This window comes from Desmodus rotundus, chromosome 3, assembly GCF_022682495.2.
Source record: "Desmodus rotundus isolate HL8 chromosome 3, HLdesRot8A.1, whole genome shotgun sequence".
Taxonomy (NCBI): domain Eukaryota; kingdom Metazoa; phylum Chordata; class Mammalia; order Chiroptera; family Phyllostomidae; genus Desmodus; species Desmodus rotundus.
The window spans coordinates 110,899,022-110,921,857 of record NC_071389.1 but is presented as its reverse complement, the minus strand read 5'-3'; the positions used below and the strand labels follow the sequence as shown (position 1 = coordinate 110,921,857).

General features: G+C 49.5%; 1 protein-coding gene across 2 annotated transcripts in view; it reads left to right on the top strand.

Moving 5' to 3' along the window:
• Positions 1-20,424, top strand: part of SLC6A13 (solute carrier family 6 member 13) — a 41,248-nt gene extending 20,824 nt beyond the window's left edge. Inside the window, exons 4-15 of one of the 2 annotated variants that reach the window (XM_024556406.3) lie at positions 2,251-2,391; positions 5,637-5,721; positions 6,378-6,510; positions 7,366-7,500; positions 13,469-13,572; positions 14,414-14,538; positions 16,608-16,720; positions 17,052-17,189; positions 17,925-18,027; positions 18,506-18,606; positions 19,535-19,705; positions 20,013-20,424. In XM_024556406.3, the coding sequence (XP_024412174.1) occupies positions 2,251-2,391; positions 5,637-5,721; positions 6,378-6,510; positions 7,366-7,500; positions 13,469-13,572; positions 14,414-14,538; positions 16,608-16,720; positions 17,052-17,189; positions 17,925-18,027; positions 18,506-18,606; positions 19,535-19,705; positions 20,013-20,135 (1,472 nt within the window). In that variant the 3' untranslated portion in view covers positions 20,136-20,424. The remainder of the gene's footprint in view (positions 1-2,250; positions 2,392-5,636; positions 5,722-6,377; positions 6,511-7,365; positions 7,501-13,468; positions 13,573-14,413; positions 14,539-16,607; positions 16,721-17,051; positions 17,190-17,924; positions 18,028-18,505; positions 18,607-19,534; positions 19,706-20,012) is intronic. The other variant, XM_045198126.2, reaches the window with a different exon arrangement.
• Positions 20,425-22,836: the final 2,412 nt, after the last annotated feature.

Here is a 22,836-nt window from a genome sequence, read left to right as displayed (position 1 = left end):
CTTCATGTTAAACCTTCCATTTATGAGCCCAATGTTAAGCTAATAACCCAGTCTGTCAGAGAATAGAGAAGGTGGTGGTGTCGATGGGTCAAAGGCTTTAGGTTAAGTAAGTCGAGTGCAAAGCTATTTTAGCTATATATTTTAAAAATATATAACAATAATTTGTATTTTCAAAATATATTTAATCAATTATAAAACATTTTAAGAGAGAATTTTAAGTGAAAAAAGCATCATTAATAATTCTACCATCTTGTTACAACAGCTATTTAAAATTTAGGATGTTTTAGTTCAAGATTTTTCTCTATGTTGGATTTTCTTAAGTTTCTATTGTGAAATAATTATATATTCACAGAAAGTTGCAAAAATAGTACAGAAAGGTCATGTATACCTTTTACTCAGTTTCCCCCAATGGCATTATCTTACATAACTACAGAATAGTATCACAACCTGGAAATTGACATTGGTACTATCATCCATAGAACTCACTCACATTTCACCACTTTCCCTTGCACTCATGTGTATAATTCTCTCTGTGTGTGAATTTGTGTAACCACCACCACAATCAAGACACAGAACTGTTCCGTCACCCAGAGATCTCTGCCATGCTATCCTCTATAGTTACACTACCCCTCCTCCCCCCAGCCCTACCTCAAGCAAGCGCTAAATTGTTCTCTACCTCTATAATTTTGTCATTTTGAGAATGTTGTATAGGTGGAAACATACAAAACATAATCTTTAGAATTGGCTTTTGCACTCAGCATGATGCCCTTGAGGTTCATCCAGCCTGTTCTTACGTCAATAGTGCATTTCTTTGTGCTGTTGAGTACTATTCCAGTGTGGATAGGTCACAGTTTACTTAACCATCCACCCAATGAAGGGTATTTGGATTGTTTACAATTTGAGGGGTTTATTTCATTCTTTCTGTCTATATGGGGTTTACATATCTATTAATATGGAATATACATAGTTTATATCTCTGTTTTACAGTTATTTTTGATTTTCTACACAATTATTTAATGATTATATAAACTTCAATCAAGTAGATATATCATAATTTACTTAACTCTTTGTTTTTTTGGTTTTTTATTTTGTTCAAATGCTTATAAAATTGTTATATTTTGCTATTATTATGTATATTTGTTGAAATAGATACCCCCTGCCTTTTGGAAATTATTTCTTTGGCATAAATTTGCAGGATTAGGATCACTGGATCGAATGGATGATCAAATTGATGTATTTTAATATGGATTATTAAATTGTCCTGTGGAGCCTTGACCAGTGTGGCTCAGTGGATTGAGTGTTGTCCTGCAAAGCGAGAAGCTGCTGGTTCGATTCCCAGTCAGGACACATGACTTTCAGTTTAGTCTGGGCATCTATGAGAGGCAACTGATGGATGTTTCTCTCTTACACTGATGTCTCTCTCCCTCTCTTCCTACCTCCCTTCCTCTCTCTTTAGAAATAAACTTAAAAAAAAATTGTCTGTGGAAGTGTTATACCAACCTACAATGTCACTAGACATGAGTAAGCATCTTTCCCTTCTGTCTTTAACAACTCTGAGTTATGTGTGGTTCCCAAACTTGCTTGATATTGGAACTACCTGGGGACCTTCAAAACATCCTGAGGTTTGAGATTTAACCCTGAGACCAGTCTAGGGTCTGGTCCAGGCTTTGGGGTTTTAAAAACATCCCCAGGTGTTTCTAATGTGAAGACAGTTTAAAATTTATTGAGTTATATTATTTGTAAAAAGTTTCACTCAGGCTGTCAGTGTAGAATGGTACCTCATTATTGTTTGATTTTGCACACCTAAAATTAATTATTAGGGAGGCTCTATTTGTATTTTCTCCTATGTGAATTGTCTGTTCCTGCTCTTAACATGTGGTTTTATATTTCAGAAACATATCAGACTACATTCAGGGAACATTTAACTCTTGGAATCTTAGAGGTAGTCTGCACATTTAAAAAATAACGTTGAGTTAGTGAACTTCCGGAACCTAATTGAGATGACACGCACAGGGAGCGGGCTAGGGCCACAGAAGGTTGGGAGAGAGGTCCCCTCCTGACCTGGGAAGGGCTGTGGGAGCACGCAGCACACTATGCCTGCTGGGGAGATACAGGACAGAGCAGGCGCCCAGGCTCCAGCACTTTTTGTTTAGGACACCGACTGTGGAGCACAAACCCTCCCCTAAGCAGGGGTGGGTAGTGTATGAGAAATCCGGTGTCCCTAGCTCAGTCTGCCTGTTGCCCCTGCAGGCATCGGCTATGCCTCCCAGATGATCCTCCTGCTCCTCAACACCTACTACATTGTTGTCCTGGCCTGGGCCCTCTTCTACCTCTTTAGCAGCTTCACCATCGACCTTCCCTGGGGAAGCTGCCACCACGAGTGGAATACAGGTGAGGTCACCTCCGAGTTCGTTTTCTCCTGCTGCTCTGCTGCATGAGCCAGGACTGGGATTGTCCCTATATCCCAGGCAACCAACTTCCCAGCCATCATTTAGGACTCACTAGAAATCTGCCAAGTGAATCTCAGAGGTTTTACACCAGACACAAGTGAGATTTCACTAGTATCACAGGCAAAATGTCAAAGAATTTTTAAAAAATGTATTCAATACATGTATTATGAACTCATGTATTATGCAGATAGAACTGACTGTTTATGTAGCTTAGATATTTATTTATTCCAGTTTGAAATAGTGTTAGTTTGACATACTATGTATATGTTGTTTGTTGATTTTTTTTTTCTCATGCCTTCCCTCTGATACCATTTTAGGTCTTTCCAACTCACAACTCATCTGGATTTAACCAGGGAATAAGCTGTCTTGTATGTCATCGATATAATTTGTAATAGCAATTGATTTTCTCCTGTGCCTGTAGGACTAGAGGAGCCACCTGTGGCAATAGAACTGCTGAGTCTAACAAACTGAAGCAACAAAAACTTAAAAATACCTGGGGTAGTGCTATCCCAGAGATCTTTCTGTGATGCTGTACTCTCTGAAATGGTAGCCAACGTGAGGTTATGGAGCACTTGAAATGTGGCTAGGCTGTATGAAGAACTGATTTTTAAAAATTTGTATTTAATTTTAATTAATTCAAGTGTAAAGAGCCACATGTGGCTGGTGGCCACCCTTTGGACAGCACAGATGAAGAGCACACTGGACGCATGTCCTGTTGGGGTCTCAGCACCACGTCTTGCACTCATGGCCCACGTACCTCTCAGGGCCTGTCAGTGATGCCCCACCTGTACCAGGACTGACCTTTCTTGTTCAAACTAAGTCACTCAGTTCTGGGCTGGAGATTGAGCCTTATCCTGGCCAGGGAGGAGCATTTCAGCAATGGTTAGCCTCATACTCAAGGCCCCTCTTGCCCTCAAACTTTATGCTCCCTTTCCAGGCATTCCCCAGCTGATCTCTGCCACCACTTCCATGCCACCATTTTTCAAATGAAAAGTCAAATCTTGGAGGTACTTCTCCTGCCACCCCAAGGTGCATTAGATTCTTGGCAATACCTGCACAGACCCCTGGCCTTGCTGTGGCACCTACATGCTTTTTCTTTGTCTGTCAGTCTGGTTTTCCCACACATCAGCAAAAGCTTGAAGGCAGAAAAGATGTCTTTATCTCTATAGTCTTTGTGCCTAGCACAGTACTGGCTATATCATAAGCACTCAAAAATATTTGTTGAATGAATCAAGTTTTAAAAATATGTTATATTCTAATATTTTCTTTATATGATATATTTTTCTTCCCTCCCTCCCATTCTTCATTATTTCCTTCTTTTCTTTTTTCCTTCCTTCCTTCCATTTACAGGCACTGAAATCACCCTTGACAACCAGCTTGTCAGACTGTGATTTTATCAGATCTCAGTGGAGTTCCTCTTGTAAAGCTGTGTGAGGTTTTGGTGACCTAGGACTTTTGCTTCAGGCCTGCCTCTAGGTTGATTGGAGTGGGGTTATCTCTGAGATGATTCTGAGGCAAATGAAATAGCCAAGTCTTTTGCTTCGTGACATTTTGGACATTTGTCCTAGTGAGTCTGGTTTTTACTCTGAGCCTAGCATCTTGCGTTGCTTAGGACATCCTGTCCTGTCAACATGAAACACTTTTCTTGGTGTGCTGAAGCTTCAAGGAAAGTGCCACATCTAGTGAAAAGAGTGCTTGAATGTCATAGTCATTCAACAGATATTGTTGAGCTCCGACTATGCCAGGCTCTGTTCTAACAACCTGGGATGTGGTAATGCAGAAAAATGAAGGTCCCTGCCTGCATGGAGTTGTCACTCTAGTGACAGGAGACAGACCGTAAACAAAATAAATGGTGTCATGTTAGAAGGAAACATATGCTGTGGAGAAAAATAAAACAAGGAAGAGGTTTTGGGAATTTTTTTGGGGGGGGTGTAATTTTAAATGGGTCATCAGTGAAGGCTTTGCTGAGAAGATGACATGAATAATGCTGTGAAGGAGGGTGGGAAGTGAGCCCTTGAGATACCAGGAGAGAGACACTAGGTAGAAGGGACACCCAGCCAAAGGCCCTGAGGCACCAGAGCCTGTAGCACCCATGGACCAGCAAAGGGTCCATGTGGCTGGAGCAGGTGAGTAAGGAGCAGTGGGAGGTGAGGCTAGAGGTGAATAGGGCCTGGGAGGTGATTATAGGGGTTTTGGCTTTTTCTGTCTTAGTGAGATGGGAAACCCATCGGAGAGTTTTGAACTGGGGTGTGACATAGAACGTGACTTAAACTTTAACCATATCACTCTGACTGCTGTGTGGAGAACTGGCTAGGGAGGCAAGAGTAGAGACTAGAAGCCATTTGGGGCAGCTGGAGATGATGGTGACCTGCACCAGGTGGTGGTGGTGCTGGTGATGACAAAGGTCCAATTCTACATATTTTGAAGATAGAAATACATGACTCACTGGACTGGATTCTAGCCCTCCCTCTCTTCATCACTTATAAGCTAAGACAGGCCATTTCTAAGCAGACTCATTCTCTCCATGTATACAATGGGGAAAACACTAACTGTCCTAATATTTTTGAAGAGTATTTTACTAATAAAATGTGAAAAACACTGTGAACACTCTTTGTGAAACTCCAAAGTCATGTTCAGGTAACTAAGAGTCACTACTTACTGAGTACTTTCCAGACGTGTTTGCACTTAATCCCCTATCAGTCCTACAAGTGGACATTCTGTCCATTTCAGACATGAGGGTGTGAGACTCAGAGAGACTCGCAGGGAATAACTGGATGGGCAGGACGCCAGGCAGAGAGTTCTTGCACCTGTCCCTCTGCTCTTTAGCAACTTGGCTGCATATCTTCCCTAGAAGGCTTCTTATTATTCCTCAAAGGTGGTGACTTTATACACAAGTTACCTGGAAATATTTGTGTACTTTGAAGCAGATGGCATGCAGAGCATCTTTCCTGATGCCATCTGATCATGCTTTAATGAGAATATGTCCTCAAACATTTAGAAACCGATGAATGAAAGCATATGGGAGAGGGTGAGGTAGGTCTGTTGAGGCTGTATTTTAAGGGTGTGTTGTGTAGACAACTTCAGCCCAGTTCCTTCCAGAAACCTGACTTCCATTCTCCCGAAATTTCACACCAAGTACTGACTAATAATTTTTCTCTTGCTTCCTTCCCTGGGACCCATGAGTAGAGCACTGTGTGGAGTTCCAGAGGATCAATGGCTCCCTGAATGTGACCTCTGAAAATGCCACCTCTCCTGTCATTGAGTTCTGGGAGTAAGTGAGGCCCGTTTTTTATCCCGTTGTGGGCTGTGCTCTCAAAAGAAGGGTGCAGGGGCGGGTCCGTGCAGTGTTGACTCTCAGTGGATAACAAGGGAAGAATTTCTGGTGCCTTCTTTGGTCTCTGAAGGGGCTTTTTTCTGTTGTGCCTGTATTTGTGGTTAGTGCAGAAGTGGTTTCAGAGATGAGAATTTGGCAGCTCTCCTGCCTTTCCTCGCCCACATGCCCACTCCCACGTTAGGTGGTGCACACACGTATCTGTCCACACTCCTAACTACCCTCCTCTCCTCAGCTGCATGGAGATTGTCTCTTATCTTCCCCTTCCCCCAGTACTGATCCTCATCTAGGGCATGATTCCTAATATCAAAATATCCTAAAACCCTGGTTGAGAAAATATGTGTTTGCACCTCCTTCTCTGGGTTAAATTGGTACTCAACCTCCCAGAGCAAACTTACCTGGGAACAGTTTATATTTGCCTCCCTTTACCCCTACCCCTATCTCTGGGCAAAGGAGAGCCTCATGGGTTCGGGTGAAAAGGGCTGACAAGCCTTTGGATGAGAGCCTGCAGGCAGGGCTCTGCTGCCTGCAACCCGCGGGCTATGAAATGGAGGCTGGCAGCAAGAGCGGAGCCTGGCTCAACCTTCTCTCCCCAGGAGGCGGGTCCTGAAGATCTCTGATGGCATCCAGCACCTGGGGGCCCTGCGCTGGGAACTAGCTGTGTGCCTCTTGCTTGCCTGGGTCATCTGCTACTTCTGCATCTGGAAGGGGGTCAAGTCCACGGGCAAGGTTCATGTTGGAGAGCTCCTGTCCCTCCCCTCCCAGGACTCCCTGCTCTCACTGGGGGTTCAATCCCCTGGGAGTTCCCTAAGCTGTAACTTTGTCAGTGGGAGGGAATGACCCAACAAAGACTTCCTTGATTCTATGCCTCTCCTGAGTTCAATCTCAAATTCTTCTGGTCTTTGGGGAAATTAAAAGGAAGGGAGTCTGGAGGAATTTGATCTTTGAATATACCACATATGTGGGCATATCGCAAAATGAACACAGTTCACAGCTCCCTAGTTGGCTCAACATTTCTTTGGAAAAAAAATTCCATCAAGACCAAGAGTCTCAAAATGATTCCTAGTCAATCCAAGAAGCTGGGGGGTTCTTGCCTGGAGTGTATGAGGTGTTAAGAGGGCATTCTGAGTTCTTCTGGACTCTTGCCTGGGAGGCCTCTGACAAGTCTTCCTTCCTAATCGGGCTGCCTGGTTGCACTGAGCTTGTAAGCCCTGTGTGGACAGGGATCACGTGTTGCAGGTCTTTGCATGACTGACAATCCTTGCATAATTCCAAACATAGCTGTTGGGAGAATGCCTAAGTTCATTCAGTCGCTCAACAAATATTTATTGGCTATGTGTCAGGGGAGGGTGAGAGCTTTAGGCTGGCGGAGGGAGGGAAAGGAGAGGTTGTAGGCTCACAGCACAGGGGAGGCAGAACTGAACAGCTGCTGGGCTGCGAGGGCAGGAGCAGACCGTGGGGAGGGGTGCACTACTGTGGCCTCTTCTACAGGTGGGGAGCTCCTGCCTCTGCCTCACTGCTGGGTCTCCAGCCCCCTCCCTCCTAACTCACAAGTTTCTTATCTCTCATCTGCCCCTTGGCCAGGTGGTATACTTCACAGCCACATTCCCTTACCTCATGCTGGTGGTCCTGTTAATTCGAGGGGTGACACTGCCGGGGGCAGCCCAAGGGATTCAGTTTTACCTGTACCCAAACCTCACACGCCTGTGGGATCCCCAGGTAAGAAGCCACAGACAAGGGCTGTCACGTGGCTCTGGAGGTGCTTGGGCTATAGACCTTCCTTGTGCTCTTGGGCCATCCCTGAGAGAGAGGGTCTCAGACATCTGTAGCTGCACTTTGCAGTCCCCTCTTTGGCTCACAGCTGCCAGGAAAGCCAGGGGAGCCTGAGGCCTAGTAATATTTCTCAGGGTCAGTGAATTTGTCACTAACAGCCTTTATTCAGGGGCTGGGCGCTTTTCCCCACATCTACCCATTTTCCCCTGGCAATCTTATTTCACACCTAGACTCCTCTCTATTTCTTAACCTTCCACCAGACGCCCCTCAGTCCCCCCTCTGTCAGGAGGCCCATTCCTAGGCCCAGTTCCCCAGCCCCTGCCAGCACCAGCTGGGCTGGGTTGAGTTTCCTGCCAGTTGTCCAGAGGACCCAGCCCCTTCTCACCCCTCAGCCAGCTTATGGGTGGCCCTTGCAAGGAGCTGACAGTGCTGCTTGCTGACTGGAGGGATTTGCAAAGCAGTGCTTGAGATAAGAAGCCACTACCTTTGACGGGTTTCTTATCTTCTCCTGGTTGGCAGCCATTTTGAAAGCTGGCAAAGCTAGGAGGTGTTGAGGGCTGGGGAGCATGGCTCAGCTCCCCACAGAGCCCCTAAGATGTGTTACTCAATCCCTGGCCCTGCCTCTGCCTCCCTTTGTGCTGGAGAAGTCTCTCTGTCTACAGCCAGGGGTCCTGAGGAGCCTGAGGGCGGGAGGTGCCCAGGACAGAGAAGATGAACAAGTGGATGGCTGTGCAAACATTTTAATAGTAAAGTACCAGCACAGCCACTAAAATTGCTGAGAGGGAGCAAGAGAAAAGGGAATGGCACACACTTCCACAGTCCCTCTGAGGCCAGGACTCTGAAGAGGCAATGGCTCCCCTTTGTGCCGAATTTGGGGTGATTTAGAAGCTCAATTATTCTCAGTCTCCCATCTTGAGATTCTACCAGGGCTTCCAGGGCTCCTGCCATCAGAAACATCCTCGTGGAGTCGAGTAGGCTTGTGTCCTGGATATTTCTCCATGATCTTCTGGTGGGACATGAGCTTATCTTTCCCCCCTCCCGCTGCTTAGACATAACAGCGTGAGACAGAGCACTGCTGCGTCATCTCCACGTGGGGCACAGGGTTGTATTCAGGCTTTAGTGTCAAACTGTAGAGCCGTAGCCCTTGGAGCTAAAAGGGCTGCAGGGGTCACCCACTGTGAACTCCTCATTGCACAGGTGCGCAAACGAGGTCCAAGGTCACACAGCAAGTGGCAGGCCAAACAGGGTATTTTTGTTTTGTGAATCATAAACCCTTTGGCTTATGTGGAACCAAAGGGCTGTGATGGAGAGTAGGTAGCGAGCAGGCGTTGTGGGGCAGCGGAGTTAAGGCAAGGCTCTGAAGGACAGGGGTAGAGTTCGGCTTGGATGCCCTGCACAAGTGGGAGCATTGTGGTTCTGGGGCAGCAGAGGTGTGAACCAGTGTGTGGCTAAGCCCCACAGTGGGTGGGGGGGAGGTCAGGCTGGGAAGGGGCGGAGTTGGGGGGGCGTGTTCAGGCTGAGAGACAGGCAGGTAGTCTGAGAGAGAAAAAGGAGGGTCCAGTGTTTCTCGAACTGATTTGTGGCCTCTGTGATCAATGCCTTTTCTGTCCTGATCAGTGATTTATAGGTAACGACTAGTGAGTGCTTACAGTGTCCTGGCACTAAGAGGTTTTACCGCGTTAGTTCAGCTCATCCTCACAGCAGATCAGTGAGGTATCCTTATGTTGTAGATAAGGAAATTAAGGCCTAGAGATCTTAAAGAATTTTCCACCCTCACACCTGTGCCTGGAAGCCAGGTCTCAAAGATGACCAATTCCTCACTTTATGATCTCTTGATGGCAAAGTCCCCACCTGTATATGTCCTCCAGCAAATATAAAGCAGGTGGACCAGATAGCTTTCAACTCAGAGTTATAAGGCCACAGTTCTGCGTCTGGGTTACTGCAGGGAATAAGATGTCTTTTAAACCCTCCTCTAGGATACCAACCTTCCAGCCCTAGCCAGCTGTAGGCTGTGCAGAGAGTATATGTCTTCCGAGTCCTCTGAGGCTGTGGAGAGGACGGTGTTTCAAGAGCCAGGCTTTGTCCTGAGCTTTGGAGTTGCCTGCCTTATTAGCCACCTGGTCCTGGTCCCATGCTACAGTGAGACCTTTGTTGCTTGTGAGTTGAGCAACTCCTGAGAGGTAGGCTGCCCAGGCCAGAGCACTAATTGATGTAGTTGGTACTCCCCAGGAGGTGTGATAACTCCAGCTGGTGTCTGCCTGGCACTTAAGAGAGGTGCAAAATTCGTGCTAGCCGACACAAAGATCAAAGACATCTCTCTGGCAAAGACTCAGTGTGCGAGTGGGGAGCCTGGCAGAGAGGACGCTGGGTTATCTGGTTTCTTCTTCTCCTTTTGCCAGCCTTTCTGGGTGCCAGGTGGCTCGCTGCCTGTGCTGGTGTCCCCGGGGCTTGTCTCTCCCACGTGGGGAATGGCCATGGGAGACTCAGGGCTCTGCCTGCACAGTGCATGCTTTGTTCAGGCACTCGGGTCTTTCTGTTTGCCTGTCCTGCTGCGCTTTGGCAGGCTGGTAAGGGCAGGGGCTGGGGGTAGTGTGTCCAAAGAGCCTTTGTTGGGCCTTTTAAATCTCTTTGCTAAGCTATTCTAATGAATTTATTTAGGGAGGAGGTTGGCACCATCAGTGAGAATGAGTCTTTATTTAGATACCGTTCGTTGAAATCTGTAGGACATCATCGTCACTGTGGGTTGCTTTTTTAAAGTAACTCAGTGACAAACAGCAGCGACAGCTGACACGCTGGTCATGTGTTTGTCATTTGCCACGCACTCTACTCAGTGTGTGACACAGTGTAATCCCCCACTAACCCTGGGAACTAGGGGTTAGCCTCATTTTACAGATGAAGAAACTGAAGAAATTTGCTCCAAACCACAAAACTAGCATGTGAGGGAGTTTGGGTTTCATCCCGAGAAGTCTTTTGGAGTCTGCTGTCTTAATCACCATGATATTCATTTTCCAAAGAATATGAATTATTTGAGAGTTTTAAGGGCTGGTCTTTTTTAAATTACTCTAGAAGGTGGGATAGGGAACTAATATTTATTTATATGTTAGGCATTTTACAGACATTATTTTATTTACTCTTATACCTGTTTTCCTGATGAGAAAAGGAAGGTTCAGAGAGGTTAAGTGACTTGCCCAAGACCCCACAGCTAGTAATTAAGAGTTAGTAATTGAACCCAGTTCATTTTGACTCCAAAGCCCAGGCTTTTTCCATTACACACTACGCCTTCCTAAATATAGTAAATATAATAATCTTTGGGGTTGGACTCAGAGTTGAAACTGTCTTTCCTGGACCTTCTAGAACTCTGTACCCCCAGAGAATTATTTTTTGCCCACATTCCACCAAGTGTTTTCCACACTTGTTTTATTCTTGGTTAGTTTTCTGCCCCAGCCAAAGACACATTGGAGCTTTGTTCCAGAAACCAGGGTTCCTGGTGTGGGCAGGGAGTGAGTCTCCTGTTGAGGGGACAGGACCTCTTGCTCTGCTGGTTCCTTCAGCCCTTCTTCTGACCCCATTCCTCCCCCTTATCCCGCAGGCTTGTCAGGCAGCAGCTGTGCAGAGAGCTGGGCCTTGCCAAGCTCCCAGTGAGGGGCTTCAGTCAGAGGCCTTGCCAAGCTCCCAGTGAGGGGCTTCAGTCAGAGGCGTCACATCTGACCCTCGTTCTCTGAACTCCCAGCCCCCCTGCTGCATTTTTCTCTGTTGTCACTCACCTTTCCTCCCAACTCAGTCTTAGCCTGGCCCCCTCGGGGTGAGGGAAACTGCCAAATCACAATTTTTCTTCCCCAGCCCAAGTTTACAAAACCGTATAACCACAGGATTTGTGCTCACCTGCCAGCATGTGGGCACTCGACAGCTTTCCTGGTGGCGCGTGGGTGTGTGGGTCCCGCTGCACCCCATGCACTGACAGGCGCACAGAGCAAACATCTGGGCTTGGGAAAGGTCACCTAACCTCAGGATGCAGAGAGCCTCCAGGCCAATGAGGACAGCTCCCAGACCCACGTCTCTGACCCTGGAAAAAGTCCGAGCTGTGTGGGCTCAGAGCTGCTTGTAACCCGCTGAGTGCACGGGAAGGAAGGAGAAGAGAGTGACTTCAGACCAGAGGTCAGTGAGTTTTCCTGAGATGACCATCCTTACAATAGTATCAGGGGCGAAGTTTTAGAAGAAAAGATGATTTAAAACACCTCCTCAAACTATTGTGGTATCACACTGAATTTTGTAAATGCCCCATTCTTGTCGGCAGGTTCTTTTCATTCCTACGCTATCCTTCTTTAGAAATAAATCCTGATGACCCTTCCCTTCCCCATTATAATTTCCCTCGAGTTTAAAAAAGTCCCCAGGTGTTTCCACTCTGCATGCTATTTCTTGCCGGCTGGCCCCTTCTGGGTGTGCCCTTTTCCTTGGTGGTAGCTCTGCCTCACAGAATTCCTTGGGGATGAAAGTCACGGTAGCAGAAGGGACAGGAGGGTAGAGACTTTCTCCCCCTTTCCTCACCACCTCTCCCTGCTCTTTTCCCATTTCTGCAGGCAGGGGAATGTAACAGGAGTGAGTGCCCCGGGCGGGTCTCTGACGCCAGTTGTCGGGGATGTCGGGCAGAGATTTCCACACCTGACTGTTCAGCAGGATCATCCAGGAAACTCTGAACATGATACAGATTTCTGGGTTCTCCTTTAGCTCTAGAGATTCAGTGTCTCAACTGGGGATGCTGGTAGAGGAATGAATGAGATTCTGACGTAGTCAGCTTGCCTGCTGTCCCTGGGGGCCACTGTAATGCTGAGTGGGGTGAGTGTGTTGGGAGAGAGCAAGTGAGGCTGAGGGTGGTGGTGATGGTGAGGGAGGCTGGGAGAGACAGGGAAGAGACTTAGGAGCTCTGGACAGCAGGAAGCTGAGGCTTTGGTGTGTGGGAGGCATTGGGAGCCTGATATTGGTGAAAGGAAAGTGGGCGTCTATGTGGGGGCTACTGCGGTGGCGGGGCGGAGCCAGGCAACAGACAAGGAGCAGGGGACACAGGAATGTCGGGACAATGGCCGCCCATACCTGCACCCAGAGCTCGGAGCTCCTTGTGGAGCTCACATCCTCCAGAGGCAGGAGGAGCCTGGGGAGGGTCCGTAGCCCCAGGACCCCACTTCCTGCCGATCTACAGGGTTGCTTAGTCCTGTTTGCCTTGATGTTCTTTCTCTTTGGGATGTTATTCTAGCTGTTAAACCTAAATCATAACAAGCACAGCCTGGGTCGACAGCTGAGATAATAACAGTAACAACCATAACCTATGTTTAGCTGGAGAGCTCTTCCCCCCCCCCCCCCCCCCAAGGAGTATAAAGCCCTTTCCCAATGAATTTTTGATCCTCCTCCTCTGGACTTTTTGTGAGTGGAGGATTACTCTTCCTGTTTTTCGGAGGAGGGTTGTGAGGCACGAGGGGCAAAGCTACATGCGGTGATAGCACTGATAAGGACCCACAACCCTGGAGGTCCTGTCTCTGCATTCCTTCCAAACTGGCAAACTGGTCTCACCACCAGGAGAGCCCAGGCCAGGAGAAAGTGGAGGCAGAACCTGGGCTTCGTTTCCATGTTAACGTGGGGCCAGGCCGGGCTTAGTTCTAGAGCGTCCTCCCTCTCTCTGCTCGCCCTCCTCCACCATAGGTCCTTCGGTTGTCTTCTTCACATGCCTAATACTGAGAGACCCCTTCTAGGGGTCCCGGGAGTAGCGCCCACGGGGATGGCAGGGAGGCAGGGGTGCTGCACAGGCTGAGGGCAGGGTTCTTGCCATCCCGAACCGGACGGAGCCTGGCTTGGCAATGGCCTGTGTGCTCCCATGGAACCCAGGTGTCCTGCGGAGCAGCTTTCCTTCCTTTTCCCTGTGTAGGTGTGGATGGACGCGGGCACCCAGATCTTCTTCTCCTTTGCCATCTGTGTCGGGTGCCTGACAGCCCTGAGCAGCTACAACAAGTTCAACAACAACTGCTACAGGTGACTGGGAGCCTGAGCCACAAACCCGCCTCTCTGCACTGTTCCCCCAGGCGTGCTGGGTCGGGGGTGACTTGGAGGGAGCACTGCTCAAGGATCCACCTGCCCCATCCTTCACTCTACTTTCCAATACTCCAGGGCTACCAGTTGCTGGAAGGGGCCCACCGCAGCGCAGGCACACAGTTGGCTGGGGAAGCAGAGTGGAGGGCCCGGCCTGGGCTAATGTAGAGGCGACTGGGCTCAGGAGTGTCAGCAAGCCTGGGGAGTAAGCAGCCACGTCACGTGGTGGGGCCTCAGCCTGACCTGCTTTGTACATTTGCCCTGGCAAGCACGGACTGCCGCAAGTGTCCCCTCCCCACGGTTCCCTTGGCCTACCAGGTTCATCTCGGAGACCTTAGGCCAATTTTAATGTTAGTCCAAAATGTCATATCATACCTTTTGGAGTCAAATTTAGGTAACTAAGAATTATTGGTTGCTTGGGATTATCCAGGCCTACAGCCTCGACATGGGCACGCCAGGCCAAGCTGTGTCAGAGTGGTGGTGTCCTGAAGGTGTCATGGCGATAGAGCAGGGAAGGGAGGCTGTGTGGCAGTTTGTAATTTTTAGATCAGTGTTTCACTCATTCTTTTAGGACGATTTTGATTTATTCCAAGTCTGAGCTAGTGGAGTCGGGGAGCAGAACCATCCCTGAGCGCTCATCTTCACTCCCCCAGGCAGCCGCCTCTGACCTGTCTGCTGTGAGGGGCGGGGCTTCCCTGAGGCTGCCGTGGGCTTCCAACCCTGGGCCTGAGACACTGCAGCCCTTTCTGACCTGCCTGTTTCCACCTCCCCACCTCACCCACAGGGACTGCATGGCCCTCTGCTTCCTCAACAGTGGCACCAGCTTTGTGGCTGGGTTTGCCATCTTCTCCATCCTGGGCTTCATGTCCCAAGAGCAGGGGGTGCCCATCTCCAAGGTGGCTGAGTCAGGTGAGTATTGGGGAGGTCCAAGGATGTGGATTCTGTGAGCTTTGAACCTTCGCCAACTGGCTTCCGGGGGTCTTTCTACCGTCACCTTCACTCTGGTTGAGTCACCTTTCAGTGGATGTCTCCCAGGAAGACCTGGGGGAAGACTTAAAAACAGTAATTCCAGCTTCAAAGGGAGAGTGGGTATTTAGTGAACAGTTTTCTTCTTACCCCAATGTTCTGAGACCACCAATGTTATCAGGTTCATGTTTACCCCTCCAGAAATAGTTTAGGCGTATATGAGAAAAAAACACACACCCGTATAGACATACACATTCATTCACACATAGGTGGATATTTCTATTTCTTACCCCCTTTTAAAAAAATATTTTATTTATTTATAGACAGAGGGGATGCGAACGAGAAAGAGAGGGAGAGAAACAGCGATGTGTCGTTACCTCTCCCACACCTTACTGGGGACCTGGCCCACAACCCAGGCATGTGCCCTGACTGGGAATCAAACCTGCAACCCTTTGATTTGCAGGCTGGTGCTCAATCCACTGAGCCACACCAGCCAGGGCTGTTACCCATTCTTAAAAACCAATTGATAACATATTATATATACTGTTCTGTACCTTGACTTGTTTTGTTTACTTTATTTTTTTAAAGGTTTTATTTATTTATTTTTAGAGAGAGGGCAAGGAAGGGAGAATGAGAAGTAGAGAAACATCGATGTGTGAGAGAAACACTATTTGGTTGCCTCTCTCATGCCCTCAACTGGGGACTTGGCCCACAATCGAGGCATGTGCCCGTACAGGGAATCTAACTGGTGACTTTTGGGATTTGGGATGACCCTCAACCTATTGAGCCATGCCAGTCAGGGCATTTTGCTCACTGTAATATGTATCTCAGAGATAAGTTTATATTGGCTCACAGAGTTTCCTCCTATTTTAAGTGAGTGCTTTTCCACCATGCAGTCTTGTTGCTTCCTTTAAATACAATCAGGGGCTGGTGCCCTCTCTAGGTAAGCTGTAAGTGTTTCTCTTGCTATTCTCACAGACCATCCACTTGTACTCTGTAGCAAGGCAATTTTTTATTGTAGCATTCACAAGCTGACCCTTGCTATGCAGAGTGCCAAGCACTGGGCAACTGGCATTGCTGACTCATTAAAAGTGATACTATTTCACTTTTATTAAGCATGTACTATATGCCAGGTACCATGCAGAGCATTCTGCCTGTATCATTAGATGGAAAACTGTGAAGCAGGTGCTAGTATCATCCCTACCTCACCAGTGTGGGGAGTGTGGCTTTAAGAGATAAAGGACTGTTGAAGGTCACAGGGTCACACCTTTTTTCTTTTTTCAAAGGAAGCTTCATAGGGCTGAACCCAGGTGCTGGCATGTGAATATGTTACTGCTATTTTAAGCCAGCTGAGAGGAACATTAATTTATTTGAGAATCTGAGTATCAGAGGTATTCTGAAATTAATGTCAGTTCATAGGTTGTAGGGTGACAGGAAGGGCCCCAGGGCAGAAGTGACCAACTGGTGGCCCCAGGCACCGCCCAGTCTTGGTGGTATTTTCTTCGGAGCCATCTCCTCTGTAGAAACCACACAGCGAACATGCAGTTGGTGGAGGAGCGTGATGGCTCCTGTCAGGCCCCACCACACCCCCATTTGCCCTGGGCCTGCTTCACAAAAGTACACAAAGGTCCCTGAGTTCTTTCTCAGTTTGAAACCTCTGGTTTGGGACAATAGAGCTGGAGAGTGAGATTGGAGGATTTGGGGTAGAACTTAGAGAAATGTGGGTGATATAGAGAAATGTGGGCGATATACCCCTTTCTGTTTTCCAAGGTCCTTTATACACACAGCTTCTAGGTTCTGTTCTTGCTGATAAGAAAACTGTGGGTGGCGTCTTGGAAATTTGGGATCAGGTGGAGGTTTGGGTGGCTTTTCCTGGGTGAGGATGGTGGTGTGACAGGAACTTTGGGGTGGAGTTTCTCTGCCTCCGCTTGCTCCAGGGCACCACACAGGGGGCGCACGTGGCCTGCAGCGAGGCCAGGCACTGGCTTGTGTTCCTCTGCTTTCTGCTGCAGGCCCTGGCCTGGCTTTCATTGCCTACCCCCGGGCAGTGGTGATGCTGCCCTTCTCGACTCTCTGGGCCTGCTGCTTCTTCTTCATGATCATCCTCCTGGGACTGGATAGCCAGGTATCAAGAGGTGGCCACTCAGAGGCTGAGAGATGAGGGGGGGTGTGTGGACTGGGGGAGGGGGAGCCGTGGGTGTGAGGTTAAGCTTGATGCCCTGATGGACCTTAAAACAATTGGGAACTGGGTGAATGTCAGGTGTCTTCCAGGATGCATCTTCCAGGAACCAAGAGGAGCTTTGAAGGGTGGGTAGACCTAACCAGGCAAGGACAGTGCTTCGGGCTTGAGACAGGGAGCCTGGCAGGGCTGAGCCCAGGAGCAGTGGGCCAGAGCTAGCCCGTGGAGCTGATTCTGGGAGCTCTCCTCCCTCCAACCCTTTTGTCCTCTTACTCAGTTTGTGTGCGTAGAGAGCCTGGTGACGGCGCTGGTGGACATGTACCCCCAGGTGTTTCGTAGGAAGAACCGGAGGGAGGTCCTCATTCTCGGAGTGTCTGTCGTCTCCTTCCTTGTTGGGCTGGTCATGGTCACGGAGGTGAGGATCTGGGAGGCTCGAAGGTGGGGACTGAGTGAGGAGGCAGAGGCAAGGCAGACAGCTGCCACCTGTCAGGTGGAGCAGGCTGCTGTAGCGTCAGGGCACTGGGATCCGCTCCTGTCCCAACCGCAGGAAGCACAATTCCCCTGGTCTTTGGGAATTGACCACCTACTTCTGGGGCTGGGCGAGGGGTAACTCGTCTCCATGTTAAACTAAGAGGTACAGAAAGGATGGTCTCTGGGTGGGAAAAACTGCCTCTCCAGCAAGATTTCATAATTTTCCAGCCAGCTGCACCAGGTTCCAGGGACAAACTTCAAAGGGAGAAGGAGAGCCCCGGGGATGGGTGATATTCTGTGTGACATCTCAAAGGGGAAGGCAGCAGATGGAGCTTGTCATCTTGGTGACACAATAGCGGTGACAGTCCTAGCCCAATCTTGGCCAAAAAATGCATATTATGTCTTGGATTTCTGTGTCAGTCTCTAAATGTTCTCAGGGACAATCTAATCATCGCTGGCTATTTCATCTATCATCCATCCAGAAACAATAAAAAATAATTATTGCCTCATATCTGCCTAGTGCCTTACAACTTACAAACTACCTTCTCTTTTAATATTTGTCTTCGGTGATCCCCACCAACTCAGTTCTACGCCCTGAGGGTGTGAAGCTGGCCAGCAAGGGGGTAAATGTATCTGTTTCCTCTGGATAAAGTTCTGGTTTTTATTTCCTCCCTGGCAGGGTGGTATGTACGTGTTTCAGCTCTTTGACTACTATGCAGCCAGCGGCATGTGCCTCCTGTTCGTGGCCATCTTTGAGTCCCTCTGTGTGGCTTGGGTCTACGGTGAGCGACTCTTCCGAATCCCATAACTCACCTCTATTCCAGGGCTGTTAAACAAAAGAGAGACGTCCACTGCTCATACCCACCTTTTCTTGGGATTTCTTCCCCTCCCAGCCTCAAAAATCTCAAGATTCCGAAATTGCTACCATTGGAAAAGCCCTCCGGAGGTTGCCTCACCTACCCTCCTGGCCATGGTTGCACCTAAACCACTGCAGGTGGTCCCATGTCCTGTCCTATGCAAACCGTTTCAACCCGTAACAGCCTTCATAATCAGAAAGGCAGTGCCTCTGCTGCCCGCTGGCATCGATGCCCCTGCTTCCCGGGGAAGACCTTTCTTCCAGCTGGGATCTGTAAAGACAACCATGATATCTTCTGCTCATTGGCCCTTGCCTAGCCTGGTCTGTGTGGGCCCCATCCAGATACTTCAGATGCTAAAGGGTGTCTTTTGTCTCCCTTCCTTCTTTCCTTCTCTTCGTGGTAGGAGCCAGGCGCTTCTATGACAACATTGAAGATATGATTGGGTACAGGCCTTGGCCTCTTATCAAATATTGTTGGCTCTTCCTCACACCGGCTGTGTGCACAGTAAGATAACCTTCAGGGAGGGAAGCCAGGGGAAGGGGTAGAGAGATAGTGGGGGCAGGATAGGTAGGCTGTTAGCATCAGAAGGGGCTTCTCTGTGGGGATTGAAAGTCATTTAGATTTTCATCCATCTTCCTGTTGGATTCTAGAAAATGACAGCAAGATAGATTTTTCCTTTCCATTTCACAGAAGGGTAGACTGAGGTCCGGACCTGCCAGAGTGTTTGACCAGCACCGCAGTGTGAGTCTGCTGTTGCAGGCAGGCCTGGAAACCATGTGCATGGGGCTGCTCGTAATAACACTGTTAACCACAGCAGTAATAATAGCAACCATTTTACAAAGTGCTTTTTACTTTTAACCCATTCAATCCTCTCAAGGACCTCTTGAAGTAAAAATTACTATTGTATTTATTTCACAGGTGAAACTGAAGCCAAAGGGGTTTAGCAATTTACCCAAGCTAGAGAGTCAGGGGGCCAGATTCAAGCCTGGGCCATGGCTCCATAGCTGGGCCCTGAGCACGTTGTGCTGCTTCCTCTGGCTTTTCTGTTTGAGTTTGCAGTTTGCCTGAGCACCCACAGCATGCAGCCTGAAAATGAGGCCTAACCTCTGCCACTGAGGTATTTGCACTCTCACCTGATGGTGCAGGCGGCTTAAACAACAGGAAGCACCGGCAGGCACACTGTCGTGTCTTAATTGGGAACCAACCATGTGTAGAGGAGCTCATGGGCCCGGGAGCCCGGGGAGGGGCAGGGTAGGTGCCCTGGAAATACCTACTGGGGGCTTGTGGCCTTTGAGCAGAATGTGGACGGAGATTGGAAGCTGATTGACCCAGATGATCTCTTGGAGTGTGATCTCTGCCAGCTCCCCCAGGGGGCACTGAGGGCACAGGGCCCCTGCTTCCCAGACCCTTTCTTTTCTGCTCTCACCCTCAGGCCACATTCCTCTTCTCCCTGATCAAGTACACCCCGCTGACCTACAACAAGAAATACACGTACCCTTGGTGGGGGGATGCCCTGGGCTGGCTCCTGGCGCTGTCCTCCATGGTCTGCATTCCTACCTGGAGCTTCTACAAACTCAGCACCCTCAAGGGCTCCTTCAGAGAGGTAGGGAGTTAGTGGGGAGGAACCCTAGGGGGTGATGGTGGATGACTACCTGCTCAGGGGGGCAGCCGGTGCACAGGAGGCAGTGAGCCTGGTGTGGGGATCAGGGAGGGACAGAGTGAGTGCTGAAAAGTCTCCAAAGGAGACTGGATGCCTCCAAGACAGCAGCTGTGTTTGGAGGACTGGCACGTGGAGGGTATGACTGTGTCTGGGGAGAGGGGAAGGCATTGGTGGTGAGGGCACTGGCAGACCTGCCCCATGCCCCACCCCCAACTCCACCTCATGGCAGCCCCCTCGACTCTCCTTCTAGAGAATTCGCCAGCTCATGTGCCCAGCTGAGGAACTAGCCCAACGGAGCCAAGCAGGACCCTCTGCCCCTGCCTCACCCAGGACATCACTTCTCAGACTCACAGAACTAGAGTCCCACTGCTAGGAGGGTGGGCCCTTGGATGGTGCCTGTGGGACTGGCCCTGGACGGCTGCACAAGGGGAGGGCGGGAGCAGTTCCTCTGTGCTTTTTCTGTGTCCCACCTGGGGTAGATTAGATAAAGGGGGTATTCTGGAACCACCTTCTCAGCTGGGTGCCTCCCACTCTGACTTCCCTGCCCTAGCGGTGGCTGAGCAGGTGTGAAATTCCAGTATCCACAGCACCGCCTTTGAGAGGGGCTGAGGGGCCGAGGAAGCTGGGTGAGGGCTGGTGGGTGGGCTGAGAGGTCTGTTTGGCTTCTGCCCCTCTTACCCTTCATTCCATTAAATCAAAGTTCTTCTCACTGACTGCAAGCAGTTTTTCCTGGTTCCTGCCCCTCCGCCTTGCTGTCTTGACCGTTTTGTCACTTTAAGGTTGCAGTTTTAGGAGACCCCTGTCTCCTTCCCTCATTGAGTTCTTGTGGACCATAAACAGAGGGCACTGCTACACGGAGAAGGGAGATGGGGCCCGGCTGAGTCCTCCATGACCAGGCACTCGGACTGGAGCAGTGGGGTGGGGCGGGGGTCAACACCTCTGTCCATGCTTCCACTAGAGTCCCTCACCACCTCCTTCCCTCTGTGGGACAAGAAAGGCAATGGAGTGAAGAACGAAGGAGGAGACCTGAGCCCTCTCTAGAAGAAGGACGTGGAAGAGTGATTGGGCTACTGCCCATGCTTCCCTTGCAGTGTCCTTGCTTGACCCCGCCTGTCAAGCCAGTTACTGTGTGGCCTGCCCAGGGCCTGGTGCCAGGCGCATAAAGAGCGAGACAGCCTTGAGGCAGCAGGTACAAAAAGCCCTGGCTGAGCAGGGCACTACCCTAGCTCAGCCAGCAGAGGGACCCCACTTCCTCAGGATCTTCTGTGCTAAGAGGATAGATGCAGGATGCAGCGTGGCTGCGGTTGAGCTCTCAGAGCCTGAGCTGCCAGATAAACTGTCAGGGTTAGGCTGCAAAGAACACCCAGGTGCCCGTCCAAACCTGAATTACTCAGGGTCAGTGAGCATGGCCTCGGCCCTACAGGACCCCACAGCTGTGTCTCTGCAGCCTCACCTCCGAGCTGTGGAGCTGGGACACGTATCTCCGTGTGTATAGGTGAACACATACAACTGCACTGCTCCCTGAACATGCGGAGGCGTTGGTGGCGGTGTCCCCAACTCTGTTCGATGGTTCTTCCGGTGCTGTTCCAGGGCAGCATGCAGCGATTCCCAGAACTGCAGGCCGGGGGGCACAGTTTTCCCTGGGTGGTTTTCTTAGTTTTGTTTTGTTTGCAAGTTAGTTAGTGGAAGAGACACTGGGACCTTTTCCAGTCTTCAGGTTTAGATTTTTTGTTGTTGCTGGGAAAATTCGTAAGAGTTAGTGACAGCAGCCCTGCCGTCTGTTTGGTGGCTGTGGCTGCTCCTTCCTGGACAGTGACAGGGTGGGCACCCCCCACCCCCACCCCGTGTGCCAGGCTCAGTCCGAGTCCTGAGACCGGAGAAATCAATCCGCTAGAGAAACGTGCGGGAACTGGAGATACCACGCACCTGGCATATCCAGCCATCTGACAATATTCCCAGAACGCCTACTGTGTGGCTGTATGTTCCAGATACATGAGGAGCAAAAATAGACACAGTTTCTTAAGTGACAAACTGTGACAAATGCTACGAAAGAAAAGAGCAAAGTGCTATGAGAAAGAATAACTGGGGCATAAAAGGAACCTGATGGTTTGAGTTAGGTGGTCTGGGAAAGTCATTCTGAGGGTGTGACACCCGTCTCTCCATCCATCCATCTCATCAAAGTTGCAAGAATCTGCTAGGCCCGGGAAGGGGTCTGGGCAGTTCAATAATGGTGATTTGAACCCCACTTGTGAGATTCATTAATGGTGGGATATAGTGTGAAATTTATCCATTAGCTAAGAATTTGGAGATGTGGGTTATAGTCCTGACCTGCTGCTATCTTGCTGTGTGTCTTTTTGGAAGTTGCTTGGAATTCAGGTCTTTGGGGTTTTTTTTCACATGGAAATAACACTGTACACCCCTCCCACCCACCCACAGGTTTGTTGTAGGGCTCAAATGAGGCAGTGAGTGGGTGAGCCCTGAGGTCATTAAATCCGGGGGAGTGGGCGGTGGGTCAGAGGGATCTGCTGTAACAACCCCAGGGGTGGGGGGTGACGGCAGAGATGTGCAGGAAAAGCTACTTGCCTGGGGCAGGGTAGGGGAAGGGAGACAAGGGAGGTGTGGGCAGGGCAAGCTCAGTCCCATTTGCTCTCTCTGCCTGGAAGGGCAGATACCAGATCCTGCAGTTCTTTGAGGAAGAAGACACAAAAGGAAGAGGGGCCCTCCCTTGTTTAGCGGCCACATCTGTTAGAGAATGGCAGAGGAAGAAAGGCAGGCAGAGAGCCTTGCTGCCGGTGAGAGCTGAATGGAGAGACCCTAAGCAAAAGAAACTGGAGACTTACGAACAGGGCCCCTGGAAAAGAGGGAAGTCACTAATCATGTACCAAGCCCTTCTGCGCTGCCTTCGGGCCTCAAATCTCATACCTTGGACCTGGCACATGTTGCAGACTGTACATGTGCACACAGACACACTCCTTCATTATCGTCAGATAAATGTGTGCAAGCTCAGACACACCGCTGACAGCAGGTGAGCACACTCCTTCCCAGAGGCTTGCAGTCCTGACGTGTGGGTCCAG